At 61.1% G+C, this 27,057-nt stretch overlaps 1 protein-coding gene across 1 annotated transcript; it reads right to left on the bottom strand.

Moving 5' to 3' along the window:
- On the bottom strand, positions 1-26,783 carry LOC143641754 (palmitoyltransferase ZDHHC11-like). The gene is made up of 9 exons (XM_077109540.1): positions 26,698-26,783; positions 25,012-25,138; positions 18,996-19,214; positions 12,981-13,156; positions 12,145-12,246; positions 10,614-10,738; positions 8,696-8,851; positions 4,652-4,764; positions 1-1,153 (listed from the first exon to the last, which is right to left on the bottom strand). Exons 1-9 carry the CDS (start codon positions 26,781-26,783, stop codon positions 1,109-1,111), a joined length of 1,149 nt encoding a protein of 382 aa, XP_076965655.1. The 3' UTR covers positions 1-1,108.
- Between the last annotated feature and the right edge of the window lie 274 nt (positions 26,784-27,057).

The raw sequence follows: 27,057 nt of genomic DNA, 5'->3' as shown, positions 1-27,057 counted from the left end.
TTGTGCCCTGAGGGAAAGACATCAGGAAGCATGGAGCATATGACATACTCACTATTACAGACTGAGTCCTGCCTTGTCTGAAATGGTGTGTTGGAGTCTAACCCTCAGTATCCCAAATGTGCCCTTATTTGGAGACAGGGTGAACAGAGGTATCAAGATGGGATTAGGTCATTAGGGTTGGCCCTAATCCAGCATGACTGGTGGTCTATGAAAGACAAATTTGACACAGAGACATCACATACAGAGAGAAGATGGTGTGAAGAGACACCGGGAGAACGGGGCCCTGGGAGCCTTGAGGTGCAGGGTCATGGAAGGTAGGTGTTCCCTCTGGTGCAGCCTCCCCTCAGACCCTCAGAAGGAACTGCCCGGTGAAGGCTCGACTTTGAGCTTCCGGTCTCAGAGGTCGAGCCGTACGTACCCACTGCTTTAAGCCACACTGTGGGTGGTACTTTGTGACTGCAGCCTTAGCAACGTGATACATATTTTGATACAAGGAAATGGGTGGGGTGGGGACTGCTCTAACAACCACCTATAAACATGGAAATGGCTTTGGAATTGGGTAATGGATAGAAGCTGGAAGAGTTGAGAACCATGGCAGATAAAGCCCAGGTTATCAAAAGACACTGTTGGGAAAATATTAAGGGAGGTCCCCGTGAGCCCTGACCCAGAAAGATTAGGCCTGCAGGGGAGGACAGCTCAGCTAAGAGAGTGCACAGCCTCAGGGACATGGTGGTGCTAGACCAGAGGGCAGATGGCCCTTCCTGGAAGGTCTGAAATGGGAGGAAATGAACCCCAGGACCCACCCAGAAAATGGGCCTACAGAGTTACCAGCTTGAACATGTTATCCATGCAGGAGCAAGGGGTGTGGCAGTGGGGGTAGACCGCAGGGACCTGTGGTACAGTGTGAGTGAGCAGGTGTTTCTGTGGGAGCACAGAGCCCACAGGGAGGCTGCAGGAGGACCTTTTGTGGTAAAGTGTCAGTGAGTAGCCGTTCCTGTCAGCTTCCCCGCACTAGACACTTCTCATCGTGGATGCGTGTCTCCATCTGCCCTGATGTGGAGAGACCCCTTGCCTCTTGGGCTGTGGACTGACTCCAGTAAGTTCTAACTCACCCGTGTGTAGACGTAGAGGTGTTCGTGCCGCTCTCCTTTTCCTGTGAGGGTACATGAACATTCATAAGTGGATTTTCGGCACTGAGACTCTGTCCCCACAGCCAGCTCCTCTCTACTCGTTTGGGGAGGGCAGCAGAGCTGCCTGGGGAGGACTGCTCTTGGGGAGAGCACCCTCCCTCAACCACGTTATGGGAGCATGTGTTCTCCTTCCCCTGGGTGGAAGCGGGCACTGGCGCTGGTTGAGTCATGGGTGTTTATGAAACCTTTCTTTATTCCACATCTTGCTCAGTTGCCCAGGCTGTCCCTGAACTCATGAACTTCGTGCCCCAGCCTGACTGTGTGCCACCGTGTACCACCATCTTGATGTATCTCGTGAAGAGAGCTGGCTGATTTTGGGGAGTGTGCGCACTCCCCGGCCTCCCACTGGCCACGCTGACCTCAGGCTTCCCTCTGGTGCAGCCTTCCGTGGCGTGGGGCTCTGTGTTTCCAGCCTGCCGAGGCCTTCATGCAGCTTTCTGTGCTCATGTGCCATCCATATCCCCCTGGGTGAAGAACTTGTGATCATTAGCCCAACTGTCACCTGCGTCTTTTTTCTTAGACTCCAGCTCTATAGTTCTTAGTGAGTCCTGGGTACGACATACGATGTGGAAATACTTTGTGCATGTTTCCTGGGAATCAAATATTTTAATAAAACCCGTTTGTCAGTTTTTCTCAGTAGACTTCGATTTTGGTGTTACATTGATGGAATTTTGCTGAACTCAAGGTCAGAAAGAATTTCATCTGTTTTCCTCTAGGAGTGTCACAGTTTAGCTGTGGAGTATAGCATGACTGTTTGTAGTGAGGGTGTGTGGGCGTGACGAGCTCGGTGACTTTTAACCGCAGGTATGCTCAGCCGTTCCAGGACCACTTGGCAAACTCATCCCTCTCCCACTTCCATTCCCTTGGTTTAGAGTGAGCTGAGTGGAACTGAGAGGTTGGGTGGTCTTCCATCCTTTCTGTGTGTCTGTCTTCCTGTCAGTGCCACATTTTCCCATCTGCAACTCCCAGAGCACCATCCTGGTTGCCAGAGGCCGGGTCCTCAACTTCCACACATACGGTGGGACCGGCCGCCATTCCACCAGACCTGGTTGCAAGGTTCCAGGGAGGAGGTGACGCAGGTTGCTGAAGGGATGGTGCCCATCTTGAGTTTAAAAGGCCGTCTTCTCTGCACTCAGCTCGACAGCTCTGGCCGTCTTCCACCACGCAGCAGGCACTTCAAAGGAAGGCCTTTGGGCGGGCTCATGGCTACACCTGGAGCGCAGCTGCTGGTCCTCCAGGCACCGGTTCTGCCTGCCTCTCCAGGAGTGGACGGGTCAGGTCCTCACAACAGGTGGCCCCACAGCAGCAGGTGGCTAGAGCTGGCCATGGGCATGGGCCGCAACCTGTCAGTCACTCACGTCACCACCACAGACCAGCGTCAGCGTACCCAGCGCTGAGCTCTCATCTGGCCCCAGCTAGACTGGCTCTGGGGTGAATCCACGGGGCCAGGCTTGTCCCGCCTGGATGGACTTGGTCCTGCCTGATGACCGGGGAGACTCACAGAGGCCATTCCACGGAGGCAGTGAAGGGCTCCTCAGGCCATGAAGGACCCACGGGTCTGGGGCCAGAGTCCTGGCTGGAAGGTGCTGGATGCCTCACTCCCAGCACCTCTCTGTGCAGGAGCCGCCTTCTCAGCAGCCATCCTGCGGGAGCTGCGGTCCATGCTCTGGGCTGAGGAACAGTGTGCCCAGGAGCCGAGGGAGGGCTGGCCGTGGAGGGAGCCTGGACCCTGGACCCGCGGAGCCTGCACTCTGCAGGTGCTGCTGCGTGACTCAGGGCTGGCAGGACTCATCGCTGGCTCTAGACACCTCCTCCTCCCATAAAAATGTCCTGTGGTGCCTCGGAAAGCCCCCGATGCCCTGGGCAAAGCCGTGAGTGCCACGCTGTGGCGGGGCTGGCTGTGGTCCGTGCTCTCTGTGAGGGAGGCGGCCTGCCTGCAGCCACACTGTGCTCCTGCGGACCTGCTCCTGGAGGTGCGGCTGGCCCGCAGGAGTCCCCCTGGCATCTGCAGTCATGAGTTCTTGGATGGAGGTGCCCAGTCCGTGAACTGCTGCTTCCCACCTCAGACCAGAGTCTTGGTGGGCGGAAGCCAGGGGGACAGAGGCTTGTCACTGATGCAGGGAGACATTTCACCAGCACAGCTGGCGTCGACGGGGACTTCCCAGGCACCTGGGAACCTGGGCCCCGGATGCGCAGGCAGAAAGGTAGACCCCGGGCCCTTGCTGCCATGCAGGGTGGCCCAGGGTCACTTTTGATGGCCAAGTCCAGCATGGGGCAGCGGGACGTGAAGGAGCTCCCACTATCTGTGTCAGTAAATGGCAGGGAGGGCAACCAGAGGACACTTCTCAAGCCCATGGACACTGTGCTGTGGTCCCTTCCACAGAGTCAGCGAAGCACTGGACCCTTCAGAAATCCCGGCTCCACCTGCTCAGCCACCACCAGGGACCCCTGGCAGCTGAGCTCCGTGAAGAGCAAGGACACATGGAAAGCAGTTGGCCTGCTGGCTTGTCACGTGAAGGGAGGCCCCACACGTGTGCTGCAGACCAGAAGCCACATGCTGCACCCCACAGGCCACCTGCTGCACCCCACAGGCCACACTGTACCTACCCCACAGGCCACACTGCACCCCATAGGCCATCTTCTGCACCCAACAGGCCATGCTGTACCCCACAAGCCACACTGGACCCCATAGGCCACCTACTGTACCCCACAGGCCATGCTGTACCCCAGAGGCCACACTGAACCCCATAGGGCACCTACTGAACCCCATAGGCCATGCTATACCCCACAGGCTACCTGCTGCACCCCACTGGCCATGCTGCACAGGCCACACTGCACCCCATAGGCCACCTACTGTACCCCCCAGGCCACGCTGCACATCACAGGCCACCTGCTGCACCCCACAGGCCATACTATACCCTACACGCCACCTGCTGCACCCCACAAGTCACACTGCACCCCACACACCATGCTGCACACCACATGCTATGTTACACCCCACAGGCCATGATACCTGTGCATCACATGTCATATTACACACCACACGCATTCTGCATAACACACGCCATGATGCACACCACACTGCACTCCACACACACGCTGCACACCATACACCATAATATGTATATACCCATGCCGTATACACCATAGCCATGGTGTATATGGCATGGGTATGTACATATTATACATATGTATAATATGTATAATATACATATTATTATAATATGTATAATAATATACATATTATTACACAGAACACGTTACACACATGCCATGTTACATATTATACACTACACACATGCCACTCCACAGTAACCCACCACAGAACACATACCCTGCCACACCACTACTATACACTCACCAACCTAGAGGTGGGCAGAGGGGCACGGCCACCAGGTTCTGCCACACAGCAAACCTGGGTTTGCTCAGCCCTGGGTGAGGGTGCCGCCGGGCAGGCCTACCTTTAGACGCCCCTTCTCTTTGAGCAGAGTCAGCCCTTCCCGCCTCGTGGGCACTTGGTTCTGCTGGAAGCGGGCCTGCATCATGTACTCGAAGGTGCTCAAGTGCTTGGCCACTGCAAGGGGAGGGCAGAGTCACCTGCAGCAGTGCCTGGCACCATCTGCACCTACAGTGGCCTCCAGGGTAGAGGACACCCCACCCTGCCCAGGGAGCAGCCCACGAGGCCAGGACAGGGTATGGCTGGCTGTGCCGGCAGTGGGAGCCCTTGCACGTCTCATGGGAGGGCCTGGACTTTCAGGGGCCCTACTGCCCAAGTCTGGGCCCCCAGCCCTATCCAGCATGTTGTGGGGTGTCAGCGAGGAACTCCCAAGGACCTCTTGTGCTCCTCTCCCTGCAGCTCAAGGGGCTGTTCCGGGACCCCCTGTGAGCCTGGTGGAGGCCAGAGGGCAGCTCAAGTAGGGCAGTGCCATGCCCACCTGGCAGGAGTGCCCGAGGGGTTCACTGCTCACAGCAGATGCGGTCACATGGCCCCCGCCTGCGCTTCATCCTGAGACCTGGGCTGTTGTGCCTGGGTGCTGAGGGAAGGCTGGGGCGGGGCCACCAGTCAAAGAGCCATCGGGCCAGAACTCTGGGCCGCCTCAGCCTGCGCTTCCAGAGAGGGCCTGCCCATTCCTCCCTCCTAAAGCTCAACAGGCACAAGTGCAGGGGCTTGCAGCTGCCCCCGGACATCGCAAGACCACACGGAGCCCTGCCACAGCCCAGGAGACAGGCCCTCCGGGAGACCTCCTGTGCCCATAATGTGCTGCAGGGGAAGTGCCTCCTGGCTCTGCCTGCTCTCCACACCTCCCTGGCCTTGGATCCTGTGTCACAGGAGGAGCATCTGAACCTCACTTGCTTCTCCTCCTGGGCTGCGCTGATGCCCTCCAAAACTGACCGAGCGCCTGTGCAGCTCCTGGGTCGCACCTGGCCTGGTGAGCTCCACATGAGCATTGCCATCCGATGGCTGAGTGGGCAGGGTGTGTCAAGCCCCCCTGAGAACCCAAGGCAGAACCCTGTAGAGCAGATGAGCATCCTGCATGTCCTTCAGCACATCCAGGTGCCAGCGGTCAGCTTGGGCAGTCTTGGACCTGTCCTTGGTCTCCTCCGGGTGTTCATCCCCTTGTTTGCCTCCATGGAGCCTCTGCATGGGCACTTGAGTGTCCAAACACTCTGGGCACTGAGCTTCACCTGTCTGCTTCATGGCGGAGCCTGAGGGCCCCTGCCTCATGAGCTCCCACCTTGTGCTGGCCCTCGGGGGCCTGGAGGCCTGTGCCACAGCGAGGCTATTGCCAGGCCACCTGCCCTCTCTTCTGCCTTCCTGATGGCCTGCTCTGATGAAGCCACACCAGTGTGTGACGTGCAGGCACACCGCAGCTACATTGTGCACAGAGAAACCAGCCTGTCAGCCACGGGAACAGGAGGCTTGAGTGTGGCCATCCACACACATTGCCAGCTGGTCTGCAGGCCTCCGGGCCCAGAGCAGCTGACCAGCAGGGTCATCCTGGCCAAGACACATCTCTGTGGCACAGCTGAATACCAGGGTCAGATTTCTTGGATGGACAGCATGAAGGTAAGTCCTGGTCAGTCCTGGAGGAGGGGACAGCCCCTTGCTGCTCTTTGCCCACAGTCCTCCATACCAGCAGGGGCAGAGAGGCCCTCGGTGCTCTTCCTGCCTCTGCCCACCTCCATGCGCTGGGATGCCCTGGGCACTCCTCTCAGGGGTGTTCCCAAGCCCTCGCCTGGCCTGGTGACCTGAGCACTGTCATCAAGGAGGGTCCAGGATTGAGGCAGTCAGAACAGGAACCTGGGGCCCCTGCCGACTCCCGCAGGAGTCCTGGAGCCCTCCGGGTGCAGGTGCTGCCCGTGCACGGGGCCTTCCTTGCAGACTGGGCCATGAGGGTATGCAGGCACTGCTCCTGAGGCTTGGGGACCAGGTCTGGGTCCTCCGCTGGCCTTGCTCCTCCTGTGGAAGCTGCTGACGTGGAGTGCCTTTGAGTGTCTGCAGCTGGTGGGGGCTGTGTGAAAGACCACTGCCTGGCAGAGAAGAGAAGCAGCCAGCACGGAGGCCTCTGCTGGACTCCGGCCCCATGGAGCATCCTCACCTCGTCCAGCCAACATCTGTGGCCTCTGAGTCTGGGAGGGCAGGCACCTCGCGGAATTCAGGAGGGGCAGGGCCAGTGCCCCGAGCTGCAGAGGTTAGGTCTGTTGGGACGAGCAGATACTCGGGGGCACACACGGCCTGCGGCGGGCAGGAGATCCTAGGAATTCGCGGGACCTGCTTCCCTGGCATGGAGGCACCCAGAGCTCCACATCCAGGCCCTGGAGAATCTTTGGCGGGTCCTTGAGTACAGGAGGAAATTCAAGCTGCAGGGCCAGAGCCCCTGGGCCCCTCCTCAGCCTGACACCCACACCAGGCGACGTGACTGGGGGCTTCTCGCCCTAGGAGCCTGGTCGGCCTCTTGGACGTCTGGGATGCAGAAGCTCCAGCCCAGGCCCCTTGCTGTGGGCTGGTGCTCTGGGCCTGGGTGTCTAGTCTCGGCATTCCCATGGGAAGGGGGCACACTGCTCTGCAGGTCCCCTGGGCCCCTGGCTGTGTCCATACACAGCACCACTGGCTTTCAGTGGGCCACAGAAGTCCACCATGTTCCCGGGGTCCTGCTCCCCTACAGAGACCTCCTGTCCTGCAGCAAGCAGAATCTAGTGTCCCGCAGTGCCCATCAGGCTGGGCCCACCACTCCAGAGGCACCCCCGGCTCTCACTGCCTGCCACAGGCGGCCTGATGCCTACTGGACGTGCCCAGCCACCTCCTCCCACCTTGGCTGGCACCATCCACACACCGTCTGCATCTCCTGGTCTTCACCTGTCACCAAGGCCCAGGTGACCCCCACTTCCTCCACAGCAGTGCCCACTGTGCTGCACACATGCTCACCGTCACACAGCCACTGGGCACTTGGGGCCGTTATCCTGCAGGTGTAGACAGGACTCCAGGCCTGTGAGGCCCTCGGCATGCAGCCCCAGCTTCTGGCCCTGCCTGGGGGTCTGGAGTGAGCAGTGTTGGTCAAGAGGGGAACAGATCCTGGGTGAGCAGACTCCAGGAAAGACTGCAGTCAGCGAATCTGAAAGCACTCACCCACAAGACGTCTCTAGATGGTCTAGAAAGGAGTGTGTCTAAAACCACTCCTAAGGTGGCCCGAGGGACCGCCTTCCTCCAGGGATCTAGTTGCAGAGGACACGAGGTCCCCTGGAGGGCTCCCTGTTGATAAGACAGCACATGTCCCTGGCGGACCTGCCCAGTCCAGAGGGGTCAAGGGTCACTCTCCTCCGGCAACACATACCTTCTGTGTACCCCACTGACCTGGCCACTCCCAGTCAAAGCTCTGAAAACAACACATTATGGCCCCCACAAGACGCAGTCAGAGGGGACGTCGAGGGCAGGACAGTGCCTCATGCTTGGGGCGAGATGTGTAACCAGCATTCTCCTGGGTTGGGACACTAGGGGCCACCTGTGGGGCTTCCCCTCTGCCAGGCACAGGAAGGTGGCAGACACCACATGGTCAAGGTGATGCCCAGAGCCTGGCTCCACCTCAGAGCAGGCACCTGTCAGAATGACCCCCACCAAGCCCACTGCCCCGTCTGTCACTGCCCAGAGAACAGAGGCTCCTGGTGGCAGCCTGGCAGGGCAGGTGGTGCCCGGTGGCCTGGCTCTGCACGCCCAGGGTCCTCCGGCTGTGTGGGGAGGGGGCTGTCCGGCCGGCTCGGCCTCTCCTTGGGTGTCTGCCTGGGCTTTTCCGGTCCACTGCTCTTTTCCCGTCCTGCACTTGCGACAGCGCTGCTCCCGTCTCTGACGCCTCGGCAGAGTCCAGCCCTTCACAGGCCTGCTGAGCCTCCCTGGCCCCCTTCCTTCCTGTGACCCACCCTGTGCCCTGGCTCCTTTCTGGCAAGGCTGCCCAACGCACCACCTGCTCGGGTCAGGGAAGGCGAGCGCCAGGGCCCTGTCGGGTACGCACTCAGGTACAGGTGGAAGACGAGCAGGTGCCCGAGCAGCACGAAGCTGGTGGAGCCCAGCAGCAGCACCACTGTGAGGATGAAGAAGACCACGGGCGTCTTCACCTGCACGGGGCACAGGGGCAGGAACAGCAGCCACTGGTTGGAAGACCTGACATCTGTGGAGACAAGGGAGGCACTTGCAGCCACACCTGCTGACCGCCGCCCACCCAGCCCAGGCAGGCCCCCAGGCTGCGCCCCACCCCTGCAGAGGGCCCTGGGGATCTGCAGGTGAGGCTTAGGGAGGAGACAGCCACCTGTCCCCTAGCACCTGCCCTTCCCACAGGCCCCGCCCGGGCCCCTCTGTCCCCGGTCAACCTGGCAGGCCACAGCCCTGCCTGGGGGCATTTCCCAGGCAGGGCCTTCTGTGAAGGGCTGCCAATGCTCAGAACCACACTGTTTCCAAACTCAGGTGTCAGAGAGTCCTCAAGGACTGTGGGTACAGCTGGGCAGATTTGGATGCCCAAGGTGACCTTTGCCCCATGATGTGTTCTAGGTCAGGACTGGACTCTTTCTAGACAGGTTCCAGCGTGTGCCATCTGACAGGGAAAGCCCCTTGCTGCCTCAGGGACAGGTGGGGACACTTGATGCCAGCCCACTTGTGTCCAGCGCTGGCATGAGGAAGTCCAGTGTATGGGAGGCCATGCCCCACGGAGACTTCTGGAACAACGAGCCAGGAGTTTGCCTCGGCCACGCACAAGGAGCTGCCTGGAGCCGCCCAAGTGCTCCCTGAGACACACCACACCCAGTGGCCGGGCAGACCCACGGCCACGCCCCTGCTCTTCCCCTGGCAGCTGCCTCGTGCCCCACAGGAGCAAGGCTGATCTGTGGCCTCGAGGCCCTCTTTCCCCAGAGGGGACAGCATCGTGGTGGTTCCGTCTACGGGGTCAGCCACCAGGGGAGGCAGCTTTTGGAAGTCCTGGGCAGGGAAGGGGGACACAGAGGCTGAAGGCGTTCCTGGGCCTCAAGGTCATTCCTGGAGGGTGTTCCTACACGGTGGTTCAGGAATGTTTCAGAACGAGCAACAAGCAGGGTCTGCCCCTCTGGCCGTAGAGCTGGTGTTCCTGTGGTGCCTGGGGCTGAGATGGCCAGCCACGCTCTGGCCCCACCACAGTGCTCTCCTGGTCAGTGTCCTGGGCTGTTGTGACAATGACCATGAGCTGGTGCCCCCTCTATCGGGCCCACTTTGGAAGCAAGTCTGGAATCAGACTCCCGGGAGGTCCTGCTCTGCCCACTCTGGGGGCTCTGGCAGCCCTGGGTTGGTGGCCACTTGCTTCAGCCCCCACCTCCATCTCCTTCTCCACAGGGCCCGTGTGTGTCTCCTCTTCTGTCCCTCCAGGGCCTGATCCTGGGTTTGGGCGGGCTCCTCATGGGCAGACCTTGACCATGTCCGCCAAGGCCTTCCTCTACACATGATGCCCTCCTGGGCCTGAGGTCAGGACGTGGGCGCATCAGAGGCTAGGCCTGGCCTGCTCATCTCATTTGCTCCAGAGCTGACTTCTGCACCCAGCCTGGGCTGCCAGACCCACCCAGTCAAGTGCTGCCCCGGAGCCTGCAGCTCTGCCTCCCTGGCTGCTTCTGCTCCTGGCAAGACAGGCCCCTGCTGCTCTGCCCCTCGTGGCTCAGAGTCTGGCTGGCCTGGGCTCAGTGCTGGTGGAGAGGTGCCGGAGGGCCGGGGCACATACCCACCCTGCCTGGACGCAAGGCCTCAGAGCGGCACGCCTGCCCCCCGGGCACGGGGACATCACTGGCCAGAGTGTGGGCTGGGCTGCTGCTCAGCTAGGGAGACCTGGGGGACGGGGGCACCCTAGACTGAAGACTCTCCCAGGAAGAAGGCTGGGGCAGGGCTTGACCCAGAGCCCAACAGCCCGGGAGGCCTACCTTTGTACAGGGGGTCCATGCGGAGCTTGGTGGGGTTGACGAAGTTCTGGATGACGACGTACAGCAGGAGGACCATCAGGCAGAACAGCCCACACAGGGCCGAGGCCACAGAGGTGAAGAAGAACCTGAGGGAGGGGACGGCTGAGGCACCACTGCCAGGACCTCGCCAGAGCCGCGGGCCTCCTGCAGGCGCACCCAGACCCAGGCCGCCGGCCACTGGGCATTCCTCCATCCGTCAGGCCCTTGTTCTTTGGACCATTCTTTCAAGTCTGCAGGCTGACGTCACTGGCTGTTGTGACACTGGGCATGCCCCATGCCCCCCACCTGAGCCTCTCTGTGTCCATCCTGTTGCCATGGACAGCAGAGCCCAAGGCCTTGTGGAGCCTCACAGAGCTGCTGCCTTCCAGAGCGTGTCCTCCTCACTGCCCGTCCTGCAGGTGCTGTCCCTCTGTCCCTTCCTGCCTTGGCTCACCCTCTGCAGGCAGTATGCAAGGCCACGTGCTGTTCCCTGGGCCAGGCGTCCCTCTCCCTCACCGCTGAGGCACAAGAGCATTTCCCAGAGCCCTGCGTGTGTTCTGTCCACTTCAGGGGTACATTCTAAGTGCCACTGTTCTCTTGCTTTCCTGGCCTCCAGGGGATGAAGGGACAAAGAAGCTTGTGCCAGCGTGGGGCCGCTGCTGCCCCAGGCCTTGCCTGCGTGACCTTGAGCTGGTGCTCACCATGGTGTCTTCTGAAGAGCAGACCCTCCCCAGGCCCAGGTGCTGGCTCTGCCCCGGGTGCTGGCTTGCCCGAGGCCTCTGTTGTGCCAGGCTGCTCAGGCCCAAGGGGTGCAGCCCGCCTCTGCCCTTGCCGGGCAGCCCCTCTCAAGGGGTGCAGGTCAGGCCTCTCAGGCCCATCCCACCACCTGGCTCCACCACTGCTGTAGTGCGGGCCACTCAGGGCCCACGTCTGGGCCTGGCATCACTGCACCCTGGTGCCTTGCAGGACAGTGGGGCCTGAGCTCACAGCTCCTACTGTGGCCGGTGTGCTGCCACGCCGCAGGGCTGACCAGAGCCTGTCTCCCGCGTTAGTCCAGGGTGGTGGGCACCTGTTTCTTCCCAGTGACGGTCATAGACTGCCGAGCTGATATCCACCCTGGGCCCAGGCACAGCGGACTGAGCACACCATGGACCCTCTGTCCAGTGACCCAGGGGCACCTCCATCCTGCACCTGGATGGTCATTTACATGCTCCAGGTCTGGCCACCACTCCTGGGGTTGATGCCTTGGTGTGGAGAGGTGGGCAGGCCTAGGGAAGCAAGCAGGTCTAGGGGGCTCTCTGGTGACTAGCCTTGTGGGCATGAGCTGACCCAGCATGTCCAGGACAGATCCACCAAACATGTTCCAGCACAGTGAGACCCAGGCCCTGAGCTCTACCCCGCCGGGGTCAGGGATGTGGCCCTACAATGGCCCTTCTCCCTCTGGTGCCCCAGGCCCACCCCCAGCCCCTGCCCACGTGCTGGCCTCCACCTGGTGATCTTCTGCCAGCCTCACCAGTAGTTCCTGCTCCCCACACAGTTGTTGAGCCATTTGCAGTGGTGGTCGAATCCAGAGACGCACTTGTTGCAGGAGCTGCAGTGCTTGGCTTTCTCGCTTCTGGAAGGGAAGCAGGAACATGCTAGCCCAAGGGTGCAGACCCACAGGGTCAGGGCCCACCTCCTCAGGCCAGGCGGGGCTGGCCCAGGAGAGCTGGCTCCATGTGGTCTGGGAACTGGGTGTCCAGCAGGGAAGGGAGGCTGAGACCTCCACCTGGAGTCAGGAAGGGCACTGGAGGCCTGTTGGGGATGGATCATTGCTGGACTCTGTGGCTGCAGAGTAGGAGGAACCCACCCCGTGGGAAGATGGCTGTCCCTAGCAGCCCACGTACGCTGATCCCTGATTCCCAGCCGTGCTCAGCTGCCTGGCGAGTGCCTGGCAGAGGCCACACCTGCCACACGGTCCCAACCATGCCTTCTGAGCTGCCCCGCACCCCACACAGCCGTGCCATCTCCCGACACTGGTGCCCAGGGCCCTGAGACCTGGGACACTGACAGGCACAGCTGTGATGGCCACCCTCTTCCCCAGGGGCAGGGCTCATCTGAAAACCTGGAGAGAATGGGGAGGACAGCACTGAGTGAGGGGTGAGCCAGGCTGGAGCCCCCCTCCAGAAAGCCCCAGCCCTGCCTCTGGATGCAGGGACAACGGAGCATGAGCCCCATGGTGAGCTGTGAGGAATTAAATGCAGCCGTCCAGGGACGCCAGCCCAGGCCAGCCCAGCCCCAGCCCCACTGTCTCTGAGCCCAACCCCAGGAGGTGGCCCTGGCACCTCAGGGGCCTGGCAGGGCACTCACACAGTGACCTCACACAGGTGGCAGTACTGGTTCTGGATCACGTGTGCATGTTTGGACCGGTCGAAGGTCGGCACAGGCTGGGCATAGCTTTTAAGTCGCACGTTGACTTCCGCGGGGTCAATGGTAACAGCAATCAGGTGGACCAACATGTGGAGCAGGAACACGGCTCCCATCACCTGGGCTGTCAAGGAACACTCGGGCTGGCCTGGTCAGTGTGATGCAAGGTGTCCCTGCAGCATGGCTGGTGGCAGGGACGAAGGTGGGCCCTTTGGACTCCTTTGTCCAGCACTGCCTGCAGCCTGCACCTCTGGCAGGTCCGCAGAGCACACCCAGACCTCCAGGGGCTCGGCTGGGCTGCAACTGAGCATAGGGCACACATGTCCCGAAGCCCCCGGGGGAGCCGGAGCCTCGCAGTGGGGAAAGAGGCAGCCGCAGCCCCAGGCCCCGGGGGCCTCTCAGCAGTGCAGAGTGGGGCATGGCCCAGGGGACGTCTGCTTGCCAGAGGCACTCCAGCCAGGCAGCCAGGACGAGGCATCCAAAACCAGCCTCAGCTTAAGTGGAGGGGGCTGGGCCCCTGAGGACCCCTGGGACCCTCAGTTGGGCCCTCAGATCCTACCTCTTCTGGCCCAGGAAAGCAGACAGAGGGCGGTGGAGCATAGGGCTCCCATCTCCCTGCTCTGGCTCTGGCCTCTTCCCAGACGGAGGCATGGAGCCCCCAGGCACCCCCGGAGGGAACAGGTGGGACCCTGTCCAACAGGCTACAGCGGGCAGGCCACCCTTTGAGCCCAGGCTTTGAGCCCAGGCCTGACTCGGCTGCAGGGACCTTAACAGCAGAAGCCTCTCCAGCTCCTTCTTGGGGCTCAGGGTCTACGGCCTGGCCCATGGCCCTCAGCTCTCTCACAGAGGGTCAGGCAGCATGCCCACAGGAGCTGGACAGCAGGGTGGGGAGATGATGAGTGCTGGCCAGGCCCAGGGAACATCCAGAGGAAAGAACAGAGGTCCTGTCAGGCAGACTGTGTGACAGGCGCAGAGGTCTTTCCCACACGACTCTGACCCCCAGTGCTGGGGCAGGCCAGCACCACCCTGCCCACCACCCTGCCCTGGGCAGAAGAGGCGGAGGCTGTGGCTCCCACAGGGTGAGGGTCAGCAGGGCAGCATGGTCAGTGGCCAGGTGCGGGGCTGGCTCTCATGTGAAGCTCTGACAAAGCACAGCCCAGCATATCCCTGCAGGCCAAGCTGTGGTGGGTGAGGGTTAGGGACAGGCCAGACAGGAGGTTGCAGTACCTGGAGCTACAACAGCCTCACCTCACTGGAAGCCCGTGAGCAGTTGGGGCCGGGCAGGGAAGGCAGGCAGGACAGGTCCCTGTCCCACACCAGACCCACACCAGACCCACAGCCTCATCTCTGTGAACACACTGGCCACTGCAGGGAAACAGGAGGCTGGTCCCCTGAGCCCCCGGGGGGAGACGCTCACACCCAGCCTGCAGGTGCTGTGGCCAGGGCCACCCTGACTGCGTCATCTGGGAGAGAAGGGGTCCCATTTCCACAGGGACCCGGGGCTGCCAGGACAGAAGCCGCTCCTGGACATGCCCTCTGGGCACGGAGCCCTTCATGGGAGGAGAGAGCTTAGGCTCATTCCCGCGTCCTTGCATGCCCTGCTTGCTCCTCAGCAGGCTTGGAGCAGATCCAGAAAAGCACATGGTCTGGGGTTGTCCTCTTGTGACATTCATGTCACCCACAGGACTGTGTTGGTGACCTTAATGGATTACATAGTGATCGAGAAGAACTGGCTGGCTACTCTCAGCCACCAGCTGGGGAGCCACCCAGGGGGAGCTGGGACAGGAGGTACCTCCAGGGCGCAGGGCCTGCCTCTGCTCCTGCCCTCCAACCACCCCCCAGCAGCCTCAGTCCGAGGGGGAGTAGAAGGGAAAGAGTGAGGACCCCCCCTCTCCTGCGCAGGCCTCCCCTGCAGTTTCCGCCTGGAGCTGTGAGCACCGCTGGAACATTCCCTAGCAACAATCTGTGTTTGGTAAACAAACAGCGGAAGGGCGCCAGCCCAGCACACACGCCCTTCGCCCTGACCTCTCCTGTCCTGCTCTGCGCAGGAAGAGCAGCGTTCCCAGCGCTGGGTCACGTACTGTCCCCCTCCAGCAACCACAGTGGGGCTCTCAGGCTGGGGACAGGAAGCCCGAGCCCGCTGCCACCTTCACACTGCCCGCCCACAACATGGGCTTTGCAGAGGTTTCTCCAGATTAAATACAGTCCCAACCACTCCACATGGTGCCCCTGAGCCAGCTGTGCAGTCCTGGGGCCCTTCAGTTCCGCCGGCCTCAGCAGGCCCTGGAGCTCCTTCCAGAGTGGGCTGCCCGCTGCCGCTTGCCCTCTCAGAGTCCACCCACTGCTGCCCAGAGTAAACAACGCTGGCGCCCCCCTGTGGCCACAGCACAGCACCAAGTCCTGTGGCCGGAAAACTGGTTCTGAAGGCAACCAGGCCCTAGACAGAAGGACAGGGACGCTGCAGGACAGAGATCTGAGCCGCCCAAGGTGGGGCCCAGGCTCCTTGAAGAAACAGAGAGGTGGGCTGCAGAGGCCCCTCCAGAGAGCTGCAAGCCCCAGGGCCACAGCAGGACAGTGGGCCACCAAGGTGCACAGAGGAACCACAGGTTGAGGGTCGAGCCACATCCCACGTACGCTGAGCCCTGATTCCCAGCTCATAAACAGGGCCTTGCACAGAAACAGGGTCTCAAGATGGTCAAAACAAGGGTTTTAGAGAAGCCCTGCAGGTCTTATAAGAAGGGGGACAGGCCAGAGACAGACCCACAGGTGGCCAGGCGACCTGAGGACACAGGGAGAGGCCAGTGGACACAGGGAGAGGCCAGGGCCTTGGGATGGTAGAGAGCTCAGCCCTCCTTCACCCTCCCATCAGCCATCTGTAGCCAGAACGGAGGGACACGTCTACTGCTGGTGTGCCTTGCAGAGCCGCGGCTCTCGTGTGACCCTTGCAGAACCGCGGCTCTCGTGTGCATGGAGCTGGTAACACTGGAGGCAGAGGCCGAAGAGGCAGCACAGCTGTGAGGATTGGAGACCCTCTTGGCAGGGTGTGGAGCTGGTCGAGGTGGGCAGCCCCCAGGACTGCAACCAGAGGGGGCTGTGGGTACAGAGCGGCACACCCACCGTCCTAGGGCTGATTCTGTCCACTCTCCCTAAGAGCAGTGGTGTCCCCACTGAAAGTGCTGGCCCTGTGTGCATGGCTCACCACTACCCTGCTGCCTTCTGCAGAAGCCGCTTGGCCTCCACCAGGCAGGCCACAGGTTGTGCAGCCAGCCTGGATCCCCAAAGACCCCAGGGTCAGGGCAAGGCCAGCAGTGGCCTGCAGAAGGCAGGTGTACTGGACTCCAAAGACCAAGAGGCTCTGTGATCATACTCAAGCCCGAGCCCTGGCCAGATTCTGGGTTAAAAGCCCGGCAAAGGACATGGGGGGCTTGCAGAGATCTGAGATGGGCTTGGAGGGTCACGGGGCCACTGGCTGCCTCTCATCGCAGCGAGACACGGTTCTGTGGGGTGCTCATACCTGGGGCGTCCTGTGCAGAAGCAGGAAGGTGAGCCGGGGTGGTGACCATGGCATGGGAAGCATCCCCATGCTCAGCACTCACAGGAGACCCAGGAGGCCACACTGAGGGACATGGAGATCAACGGTGTGGCCTTGGGGTCCGTGGAACTCTGGGTGTGGGGGGCTCTAGGTTGGGGAGGCTGCCCAAGACAGGCTTTCAGGGTCGAGGACTGGGGCAGAGGACCGGACGTCAGGCCACAGAGGACGTTCTCCAGGCCAAGACCAGAGTCTGGGGGATGCTACAGGAGGCAGGAGGACACCAGGTTCTGTGGAGTGCACAGGGTGGTAGGGAGGGCCACCACCGAGAACTGAGATCAGTCGGCCCAAGGCTACGGTGCACTCTGCATCTGCGGAGCAGGACGCAGGCAGCCACACTTTCCAGACCCTTCCTCAATGATTCCTGAGCCTCACACGCATGTCCAGGCGTGGTCAGGGTGCAGCTTCCTGGGGCCCCGTGCTGGTGACTGGCAAGACCCAGCCTCCATAAAGGGGTCCCCTGGGAAGTAGGTGCTGCTGCCCACCTTCTGGGGTTCTGGGAGTGGGGATATGCAGCTGCCCACTCTGACCAGTCAGGGCCACCCAGGCTGGCTCTGGGCAGCCTCTATTTCAAATAGAAGTTGAAATCACAGGAAGGACCAGAGGGACGTGCACTGTGACCTTCCTGGCACCTCTGGCTGGAATGCAGCCTCGGACCCTGGTAGGACTGACAGCCCCCTCACCCGCCCACTCCAGAAGTGCAGGTGGCGGGGCCTGGTGCTCAGGGAAACCGTGGCTGCAGAGGGCATCCCAGACCCAAGGCAGAGCGCCAGGTCTGGGGCGGGCAGCATATGAACTCGAAGGAGAGCCGAAGGAGAGCCAAAGGCACTTGCCTGCCCACCCTTGTGTGCACTGCATGTGTGAGCGCGTGTGCACTGTGTGTGCCAGCTCTGTGTGCTTATGGGGAAGCCGCAGCTTTAACAGGACACGTCCACCTGGGTGGCCGAGTTCCCACCTTAAGATGTGGAAGGAGGGCACAGCAAACCCCTCGCCCGCTGAAGAAAGGGCAGGCACGGGACAGAAAGGAACGGTCCCCACACTGGTTCTCCACGAGAGCCACAGAGGTGACAAGCCCTAGGACAGCAGACGAAGACGGGGGAAGCTGCTCGTCACCACTCGAGGAAGGGCGGCCCCGGGCCCAGGCTCTGCAGCCTGTTCACCTGACAACCGAATGAGCTGCTGGAACTTCCTGAAGAATCCATGTGCCACCGCGGACAGAGGTGGAGCAGAAAGTCTGAAGAGCACATCATCTATTACAGAAACCGCCAGGGAGCACCCCAGGCCACCGAGCACCACTCAGCAACCACAGTCCCCAAGAGTGGGTTCTCAGAACCCCCGGCGACGTGCAGGAGGTGCACCAGAGGTGCCGTGTGGGCTTCCGCAGGACGAGCCACACGCTGTGGAAAGAGAGCTCCGTTCAGCTGGATGGCAGCAGCCCTGGGCGCCACTGCCCCACGCACAGAGAGGAGCCAGGCGCAGACCCCAGGGCGGCCTCCGTGCTGGGGAGAGGTCCACTGCACACACTCTGTCTTGGAAGCAGGGCCCCCACAGTGGGAGCTTCTGGAAAGGACACCCAGAGGCAGAGCAGACCCGGTGCAGGGGAGCTGGGCCCTGGCACAGCTGCATGCCCAGGTCCTGCCACGCCTCCTCCCTGCCCACCTTCCACACCCTGCGTCTCTCCCTTGCCAGACCTGTGTGGGCAGCCAAAGCAGAGGGCCGCATGAGTCGATGGTGGCTCGGTGAGGGTCTAGCACCCGGCCATCAGGTGTGTCCCCCAAGCAGGCCCATTCTGTCCCTGTCCACTTGTCCTAAGGTCTCAGTGGGGGGGGGGGGGGTCTGGGGCTTCCTGCCAAATGCCATGGTCAGCGGCCTGACAGACCATTCCCATTCTGACACAGTGGGGAGGTCAGCCCAAAGATGGACACTCTTCACCTGGGCACAGGTAACAGGCCATCTGTGACTTCACACAACAGAGCTAGCTATGAGGCAGGGCACTCGGCAGGACCGTAGAGACACCTGCCCAAGGTGCATGGTGGAGCCTCGGGGTCCTGAAGTCCCTTCCTGCTGGCCTTGCTGTCCTTGGGGGACGACCAGAGTGGGCCCCTCAATGTCCTGGGGGAGCTGGCTGAGGCAGGCCCCACCCTCTCCGGTGCTCACCACTCAGTGTCCCCTGCCACCGCAGGCCAGTGGTCGCCTGCCAAGCCTGAGCGTGGGCTGCACAGGGAGCCCCTGCCCATGGAGACACAGCAGTAGGGCAGTTGGCCTGGCCTGGGCAGGGGCAGAGCCATGGGCGGGCCTGCTGGGGGATGGGGCCTGCTCATCCCCCTGACGGCAAGCGGCCTGGGGAGCCCCACCAGGAGCAAGGATACAGCGTAGGCGGCGAGCTTCCAGTCCAGGGGCAGGAAGGGGATGAAGATCCCGAAGGTGGTGACACACATGACCAGGAAGATGGCCCAGCATACCACCTGGAAGGAGTGCAGAGGGGGCGACCAGCCGTTCACCCTGGACAGGTGGTGCGGTGGGGTCTTCACAGAGCTGCCCAGGTTTTCAGGGACGACCTGCCTCTGGCTCTTACAACAGATGCCCATCTGCAAGACAGAGAGGGGCACCGGGGACTCAGGTCCTAGCAAGGGCAGGTGAGCTGAGCACCTCCTGCCACTCTCAGGGAGACCAACTCGGACCAGGACTGCAAGTAGATACCCCTCATGGCCCAGGGTGACTGCAGCAGACTCTGGGGCCTGCTGGTGGGGAGGGGTCCAGCCTACAGGGGAAGCTGCCCCAGGTCACAGCCAGCATGCTCTGGGCATGGCCAAGGGTGTCTATGAGCTGCCCCACTGGCCGGACCCTGGCCACCAGACACGATCGCAAGCTCTGGGGAAGCCCTAGTCAACGCTGCTCAGCCATGAACCCCGGGGCTCATGTATGGACGACAGGTCCATCAGAGGCCAGGAGAACCTGCCTCCTTGGTGAGCAGGCAGTCAGGCGCAAACAAGGTGGCACTCCCTCAGACGTCCACTTGGGAGCTCTGCAAGACTCTAGGTCTCCCTCCTCAGGGACAGGAGCCTGGCACCCACAGAGCTCTGGGACACCACTCTGGAGCAGCCCTGCAGCCATCAGGGAGGAAGGTGCCTGAGTGGGAGAAGGGACAGCAAGATGGTCCACAGCTGCAAGGTGGCCTCGAGTCCCCTGGGTGCCACCTCTGAGGGGCTTCTGGGAACCTGGCCATAACAGCTGGGCAAAGCCCTTTGTGGCCCTTGGGGAAGCCAAGTCTGCAGAGTGTGGCTGATGCTGAGTGTCACCTGGAGGTGATACTCTGCACTACATTCTGAGTGTAACCAGTGGACAGGGCCACAGGGCCAGCTTCATGGGAGACAGAGACAGGCAGGCAGGAGGCAAGATCAGGCTGTGGGAACCCAGAAGCAGCCCTGTGGCTGGAGACCCAGCCCCACCCACGCGACAGGAAGAGGTAGGCGAGAGGGAATGTTGGAAGAAGACCGCAGGCGGGTGTGGAGGACCACCACCCAGCGCACTGGGGTCTGCTGGTGTGCGACCTGCCTGGTGACCACTCAGGGCTGGGTGTGAGCCCTGGATCCACCCGGCACTGGGAAAGGACTCACAACCCAGAGCAGTTTCAGGACGGAGCGTGGTCCCTGCCCACACAGCCTGGCCGGGTGGTAGAGCCAGTGGAGGGCAGGGCCTCAGCCCCCAGGGTGCTTTCCCTCTGAGGCCCTGCGGCTCTCCAGGCTACCAGAGTAGGGAGGTTCTCCAGAACAAGGGTGCAGGGCCACAGGGTGCTGCCCACAGCAGCTGAGAGGTGCTGGGCCCAGAGCCAGTTCCCCACATCCCTGCTCACGAGGTCCGATGCCCTTCCGCTAGTCTGGAATGTTTACAGGGGAATGTGGTTTTCTACTTCAAATTCATATTTCTTAGGAGGTCAGAAAGTTTAGAAAAGCCAGGACCAGCCCCAGGCTGGCCAGTGAGCGGCGCCTTCCTCTTCCCGCTCCAGAGAGGATGCGATGCCCCCAGACAGAACCAGCTCAAAGGAAGCAGGACCCAGTGGAGAGTGCAGGCCAGTCAGGGCCAGCGGGCAGTCACCCCAGGTGCCTGGGCACGAGGCTGGGGACAGTTCCCATGAGCACATGTGGGCACTGAGGGACCACTCTACAGGGTGACCAGGGCAGTGCCCAGCATGTCCTTCTGCCTCCACGGACCAGCCATCCAGGCCAGGGATTACCTCTGGGCCCAGATGCCAGGCATCGACCTCCTTAAGCCTAAATGGGTCCTGCCACTCCAGGTCCCAGGTGACCCCCCCCCAGAAAGGTGGGGAGGAGAACCAGCAGGCCTTCCTGTCCCAGGGGTGAGAGCAGGTGCCCCTGCTGGCCCAGCACCCTGGAATGCGGGAGGCCAACAGGGCTCCAGGCAGCAGGGGGGCAGAGGAGGCCTCAGGGCAGCGGGTGGCCCACCAGCCCCAGGGCTCCATGCTGATGCTGCTGGGCAGAACAGGCACACACTGACACTAACACACACAGCGCACACCCCGCAACACGACACACAGTGACACACAGCGCACACCCCCGCAACACGACACACAGTGACACACAGCGCACACCCCCGCAACACGACACACAATGACACACAGCGCACACCCCCGCAACACGACACACAATAACACACAGCGCACACCCCTGCAACAGGACACACAATAACACACAACACACACCCCCTGCAACAGGACACACAGTAACACACAGCGCACACCCCCTGCAACAGGACACACAGTGACACACAGCGCACACCCCTGCAACAGGACACACAATAACACACAGCGCACACCCCCACAACACAACACACAGTAACACACAGCGCACACCCCCGCAACAGGACACATAATAACACTCAACACACACACCCCCGCAACAGGACACACAATAACACACAGCGCACACCCCCTGCAACAGGACACATAATAACACACAGCGCACACCCCCTGCAACAGGACACACAATAACACACAACACACACACCCCCACAACACGACACACAATAACACACAACACACACACCCCCACAACACAACACACAGTAACACACAGCACACATCCCCTGCAACAGGACACATAATAACACTCAACACACACACCCCCGCAACACGACACACAATAACACACAGCGCACACCCCCTGCAACAGGACACATAATAACACACAGCGCACACCCCCTGCAACAGGACACACAATAACACACAACACACACACACCCACAACACAACACACAGTAACACACAGCGCACATCCCCTGCAACAGGACACATAATAACACACAGCGCACACCCCCTGCAACAGGACACACAATAACACACAACACACACACCCCCACAACACGACACACAATAACACACAGCGCACACCCCCTGCAACAGGACACATAATAACACACAGCGCACACCCCCTGCAACAGGACACACAATAACACACAACACACACACCCCCACAACACAACACACAGTAACACACAGCGCACATCCCCTGCAACAGGACACATAATAACACACAGCGCACACCCCCTGCAACAGGACACACAATAACACACAACACACACACCCCCACAACACGACACACAATAACACACAGCGCACACCCCCACAACACGACACACAATAACACACAACACACACACCCCCACAACACGACACACAATAACACACAGCGCACACCCCCTGCAACAGGACACACAATAACACACAACACACACACCCCCACAACACGACACACAGTAACACACAGCGCACATCCCCTGCAACAGGACACACAATAACACACAGCGCACACCCCCTGCAACAGGACACACAATAACACACAACACACACACCCCCACAACACGACACACAATAACACACAGCGCACACCCCCTGCAACAGGACACACAATAACACACAGTGCACACCCCCTGCAACAGGACACACAATAACACACAGCACACCTCCCCCGCAACACGACACACAGTAACACACAGTGCACACCCCTGCAACAGGACACACAGTAACACACAGCGCACCCCCCCGCAACACAACACACAGTAACACACAGCGCACCCCCCGCAACACGACACACAGTAACACACAGCGCACACCCCCTGCAACAGGACACACAATAACACACAGCGCACACACCCCCGCAACACGACACACAGTAACACACAGCGCACACCCCTGCAACAGGACACACAGTAACACACAGCGCACCCCCCCGCAACACAACACACAGTAACACACAGCACACATCCCCTGCAACAGGACACACAATTACAAACAGCGCACACACCTGCAACAGGACACACAATAACACACAGCGCACCCCCCCGCAACACAACACACAGTAACACACAGCGCACACCCCCTGCAACAGGACACACAATAACACACATCACACCTCCCCCGCAACACGACACACAATAACACAGCACACACACCTGCAACACGACACACAGTAACACACAACACACACCACCTGCAACACGACACATGACACACAGCACACACCCCCTGCAACACGACACACAATAACACACAACACACACCACCTGCAGCACAACACACAATAACACACAACACACACCCCCTGCAACACGACACACAATAACACACAGCACACACCACCTGCAACACGGCACATAACACACAGCACACACCCCCTGCAACACGACACACAATAACACACAACACACCCCCTGCAACACGACACACAATAACAACACACACCCCCTGCAACACGACACATAACATACAGCACACACCCCCTGCAACACGACACACAATAACATACAGCACACACCACCTGCAACACAGCACACACAGCACACACCACCTGCAACACAGCACACACCACCTGCGATACAACGTACAATAACAGCACACACCACCTGCAACACAACACGCAGCACAATCACATACATGGCACACAGAAGCACATCTGTCCCAGCTCCAGGCGCCTCCTCTGCTTCCTGATGTGGCCGAGGCCAGCCCGTCGCAGCCTCCTCTGCCCTCTGCCTCCCCTCCACAGCCCCTCCCAGGCAGGCCCTTCGGCAGGAGCTGGGCCCTCATTCCTTCATTCCACCAGGCTTGGAGGGGCTCCAGGAGGGGTGCGCAGCATGCCCCCTGACACTGGGGACCTCGACCTTGGGGGCAGGAGCCAGCAAGGCCCCTCTATGGCCACTGTGGTTCAGGCCGCCTGGTCTTCCCTGGAGGCGGGATTCTGCTCCAGGGCTGGTGTCAGGTGCCCCTGGTCCCAGACTGCCATCGGAACAGTGCAGCAGGGCCACGCCTGCTTCCCATCCGTCGCTCCTGTGAGCCGCCCTGGTGCTCCTGGTCCCCTCTGCAGGGCCCCTGGCTTCCACCCACTGCCTGCCCTCCTGAGTGGCCCGTCCCCACCTGTGAGCCCTCCTTTCTCCCAGCAGCCCTGTGCCCACTCGCCCTCAGGAAGCTTGCAGGCCACGTCCTGCCCCAGAGACCCCTTTCCTGAGCCTCACCAGACAGAAAGCCCACCAGCTCCAGGGGACCACCACCGGCGATCGGCCCCACGCTGCGTGCAGACCACAGCTGAGTGCAGAGGGTGGCTGCCAGGCCCAGGGCTGAGAAGCCCAACTGCAGCAGAGTCCCCTCCAACCGCCGTCTGTCACACCAGGTTGAGCACCAAAGGCACGCCTTGAACTCGGTGCTGGGAAACGGAGGGCCTCCCTGGTCCCCGTGGCAGCCACGGAACCCAGGTGCCTCACAAAGCCTCATCCCAGCAACAGCGGAAGCTACAGGCTGCAGACCGCTCAGTCCTGTTGTGGCTCCTCACAGGGGATGTGAGGCAGAGCTTGCCTGCCACTCACACTGACTGGGAAACTCTTGTCCCACTCCCTGATGACAAGCCGCCAGCTTGCGGGCCTCTGACTCCAGGGTCAACAGCTGGCGTTGGCCGAGGTTTGATCTTGTTGGCTGTTTGCTCCAGAAGCTGAGATACCCGCGCTGCCTGCAGAGTATTCCAGACAGATGTGCCACCCTGACCGCCTGGCAGGCTGCCCCTCTGTGGTGGCCGTGCATCTGGATGGCTGAGGCCGATTAAGCATGTAGACACTGTCTGGTTTGCTGGAGAAGGCCTGTGTTCTCCCAAAGGCCAGACACAGTATCCCCTCCTCCTCCCTTGAGCCCTTCTCAGACTCAGGCCTTAAACTCAAGAAATTCTCAGTTCCTATTTGTGGGTCCAACAACTATCTGAAGGCCCCTGTGTGGACCAGCTGCTGTGTCCCTTTGGAGCTGGACAGGAGGGCTGATGACTTCCCTTCATTCCCTTCCCAGTGACCCCTCAGGTGCCATCCAAGGAAGCCATCTGCAGCCAGGCCCACCTTGCCAGTCCAAGGCTGTCTGATTGTTGCCCACAGCCCACACTGGGCAGAGTCCACCATCCGACAGGCAGCTGACCATGTCAGGGTATACGGGAGGCCGGTGACCAAGATCAGCAACTCGAAGTCACTGGCAGACAGGTGGAGGTGTGCTTGGAAGGAAGACAGAGGGGAGGCAGGTGTGGTAAGAAGTGGGCGGTCATGGACCCCAGGCTCCCCAGAACCGGGGCCTCTGCTCTGGACGGCCCAGGAACATGGATAGCTCCCAGCTCCCACAGGTGCTGCTGGACCAGGAGGCAACAGCAGGTCTTTGCAGCCCAGAATGGCTCTGAGGGTGTCTTCTCCGCTGTGTTCACAGCCTGGCTGCAGGGTGCACGCGCCACAGGGCCCACCAACTCCTTCACCCATAATGAAAGCAGGCACTTCCAGCTGTGGCCACCAGGTCACCCAGGGAGTGTCACTGACAACAGACTGCTCTCCCTGTTCCGAGTACGCTGAGGTAGACCTGACACACCTGCACACACCCACACACCTGATCACACATGCATACTCCTACACCTGGCACACCCACATGCACCCACACACTCTGCATACACCCACATGCTCCCAACAGCACAACCCACAAACCTGCACAGATACACTTATGCCCACAGGTACCTGCACACACTCACACACCTGCACACATATACCTACACCCACACACCCACACACCTACACATGCCCACATGCACCCACGTGTACCTGCACGCAGTGCCCCACACTCCCTGTGGCACACACTTCCACACGTGCATACCCACCTGCATACCTGCTGCAGGCACTCCACACACACAATGGCACACCCTGCCCTGTAGCCAAGGGCAACTCTGCCTTTCCCAGGCTCCCAGGCTCCCGGGCTCCGGTATGGAGGCCTTCAGTAAATGCACAGCCAGGAGAGGGGGCTGCCTCCCCTCCCTGGATGGGGGCACTGGCGCCCAGAGAGATGCAACAGCCAACCACAGATAGGCTCAGCCACACACCAGGTGATGGGGCACTGCCTCAGTTTACCCATCTGCAACAAATCCTCAGGGTCCCTTGGGGACCACGGATTCCAGAGTGGCTGGTGGTCCAGAGGCGCTGCACTGAGGCAGGGGTGAGGGCTGGTCCTGCACAGCAGGCCCTGCCCCATGGACCAGCAGTGTGGCCTTGGCCAGGGGTACAGCTGTGGGCCCTTGTGACTGGCAGCCAGTGGTCACTGCAGAGCCCCCATGGAGAACCAAGAGCAGGACTGGTGGCCACACCCAGGCTATGTGGGGAGAGGGGGCAGCACCTCCAGGCCTACCTGGCTGGTCCCCAGTTTCTTCCAGAGATACACGGGTGTGGTGGCCGCTGCAACTCCTGCCCCTTGTCCTAGCCCTGATGAGCAGTGGCCACCTCAACAGCAGCTATGGAAGGCCCAGGGCCACAGCAAGGGGCCGGGCAGCACCAGCAGCCATGTAGCACCCTCCACAGCAGCTCCTCTCAGGCCCAGGAGCTGGCCACGGGCCCGTGTAAGCAGGAGGCAGAGGCAGGCAGGAACCCCATTCTGCGATCTGAGCTGCCCAGGCTGCCCTTTGACTGCAGCAGGGTCCCACCAGCCAGGTGGAGCTGGGCAGTGCCCGGGGTGCAGGCAAGGCCATGGCAGGGCATCCCTGACACCCCCAGACAGCTCACCATTCCTGGACACAGATGGGCCCAAGGGAGGAGGTGGCCACACAGGCCGTGAGCACACCTAGTGCCACAGATATGGCCTTTGACATGTCAGCAGCAGGTCTACGCTGGGTTTCTGCTGCAGAACGGGTGAGGGCTGCGTGCAGAAGGGTTGAGAGCAGACGGGGCGCGGGGCTATCTGGGGGCCATGCGCCTCACTCCATTGTGGCTCAGGTTGGGGCGCAAGGAGCTAGAGCACCAGCTCAGCCCAGGGGCCTCCAGACGCCAGCTGGGGCACCCACCAGGGCCACGTCTGCCAAGCTGGAGGACTCAGGGCTGCACAGCAGGGATGCCCAGGGAGGGACCCCGCCCTATGAGGTCACA

Source organism: Callospermophilus lateralis, chromosome 5, assembly GCF_048772815.1.
Source record: "Callospermophilus lateralis isolate mCalLat2 chromosome 5, mCalLat2.hap1, whole genome shotgun sequence".
Taxonomy (NCBI): domain Eukaryota; kingdom Metazoa; phylum Chordata; class Mammalia; order Rodentia; family Sciuridae; genus Callospermophilus; species Callospermophilus lateralis.
This window is presented reverse-complemented; position numbering and strand designations above follow the sequence as displayed.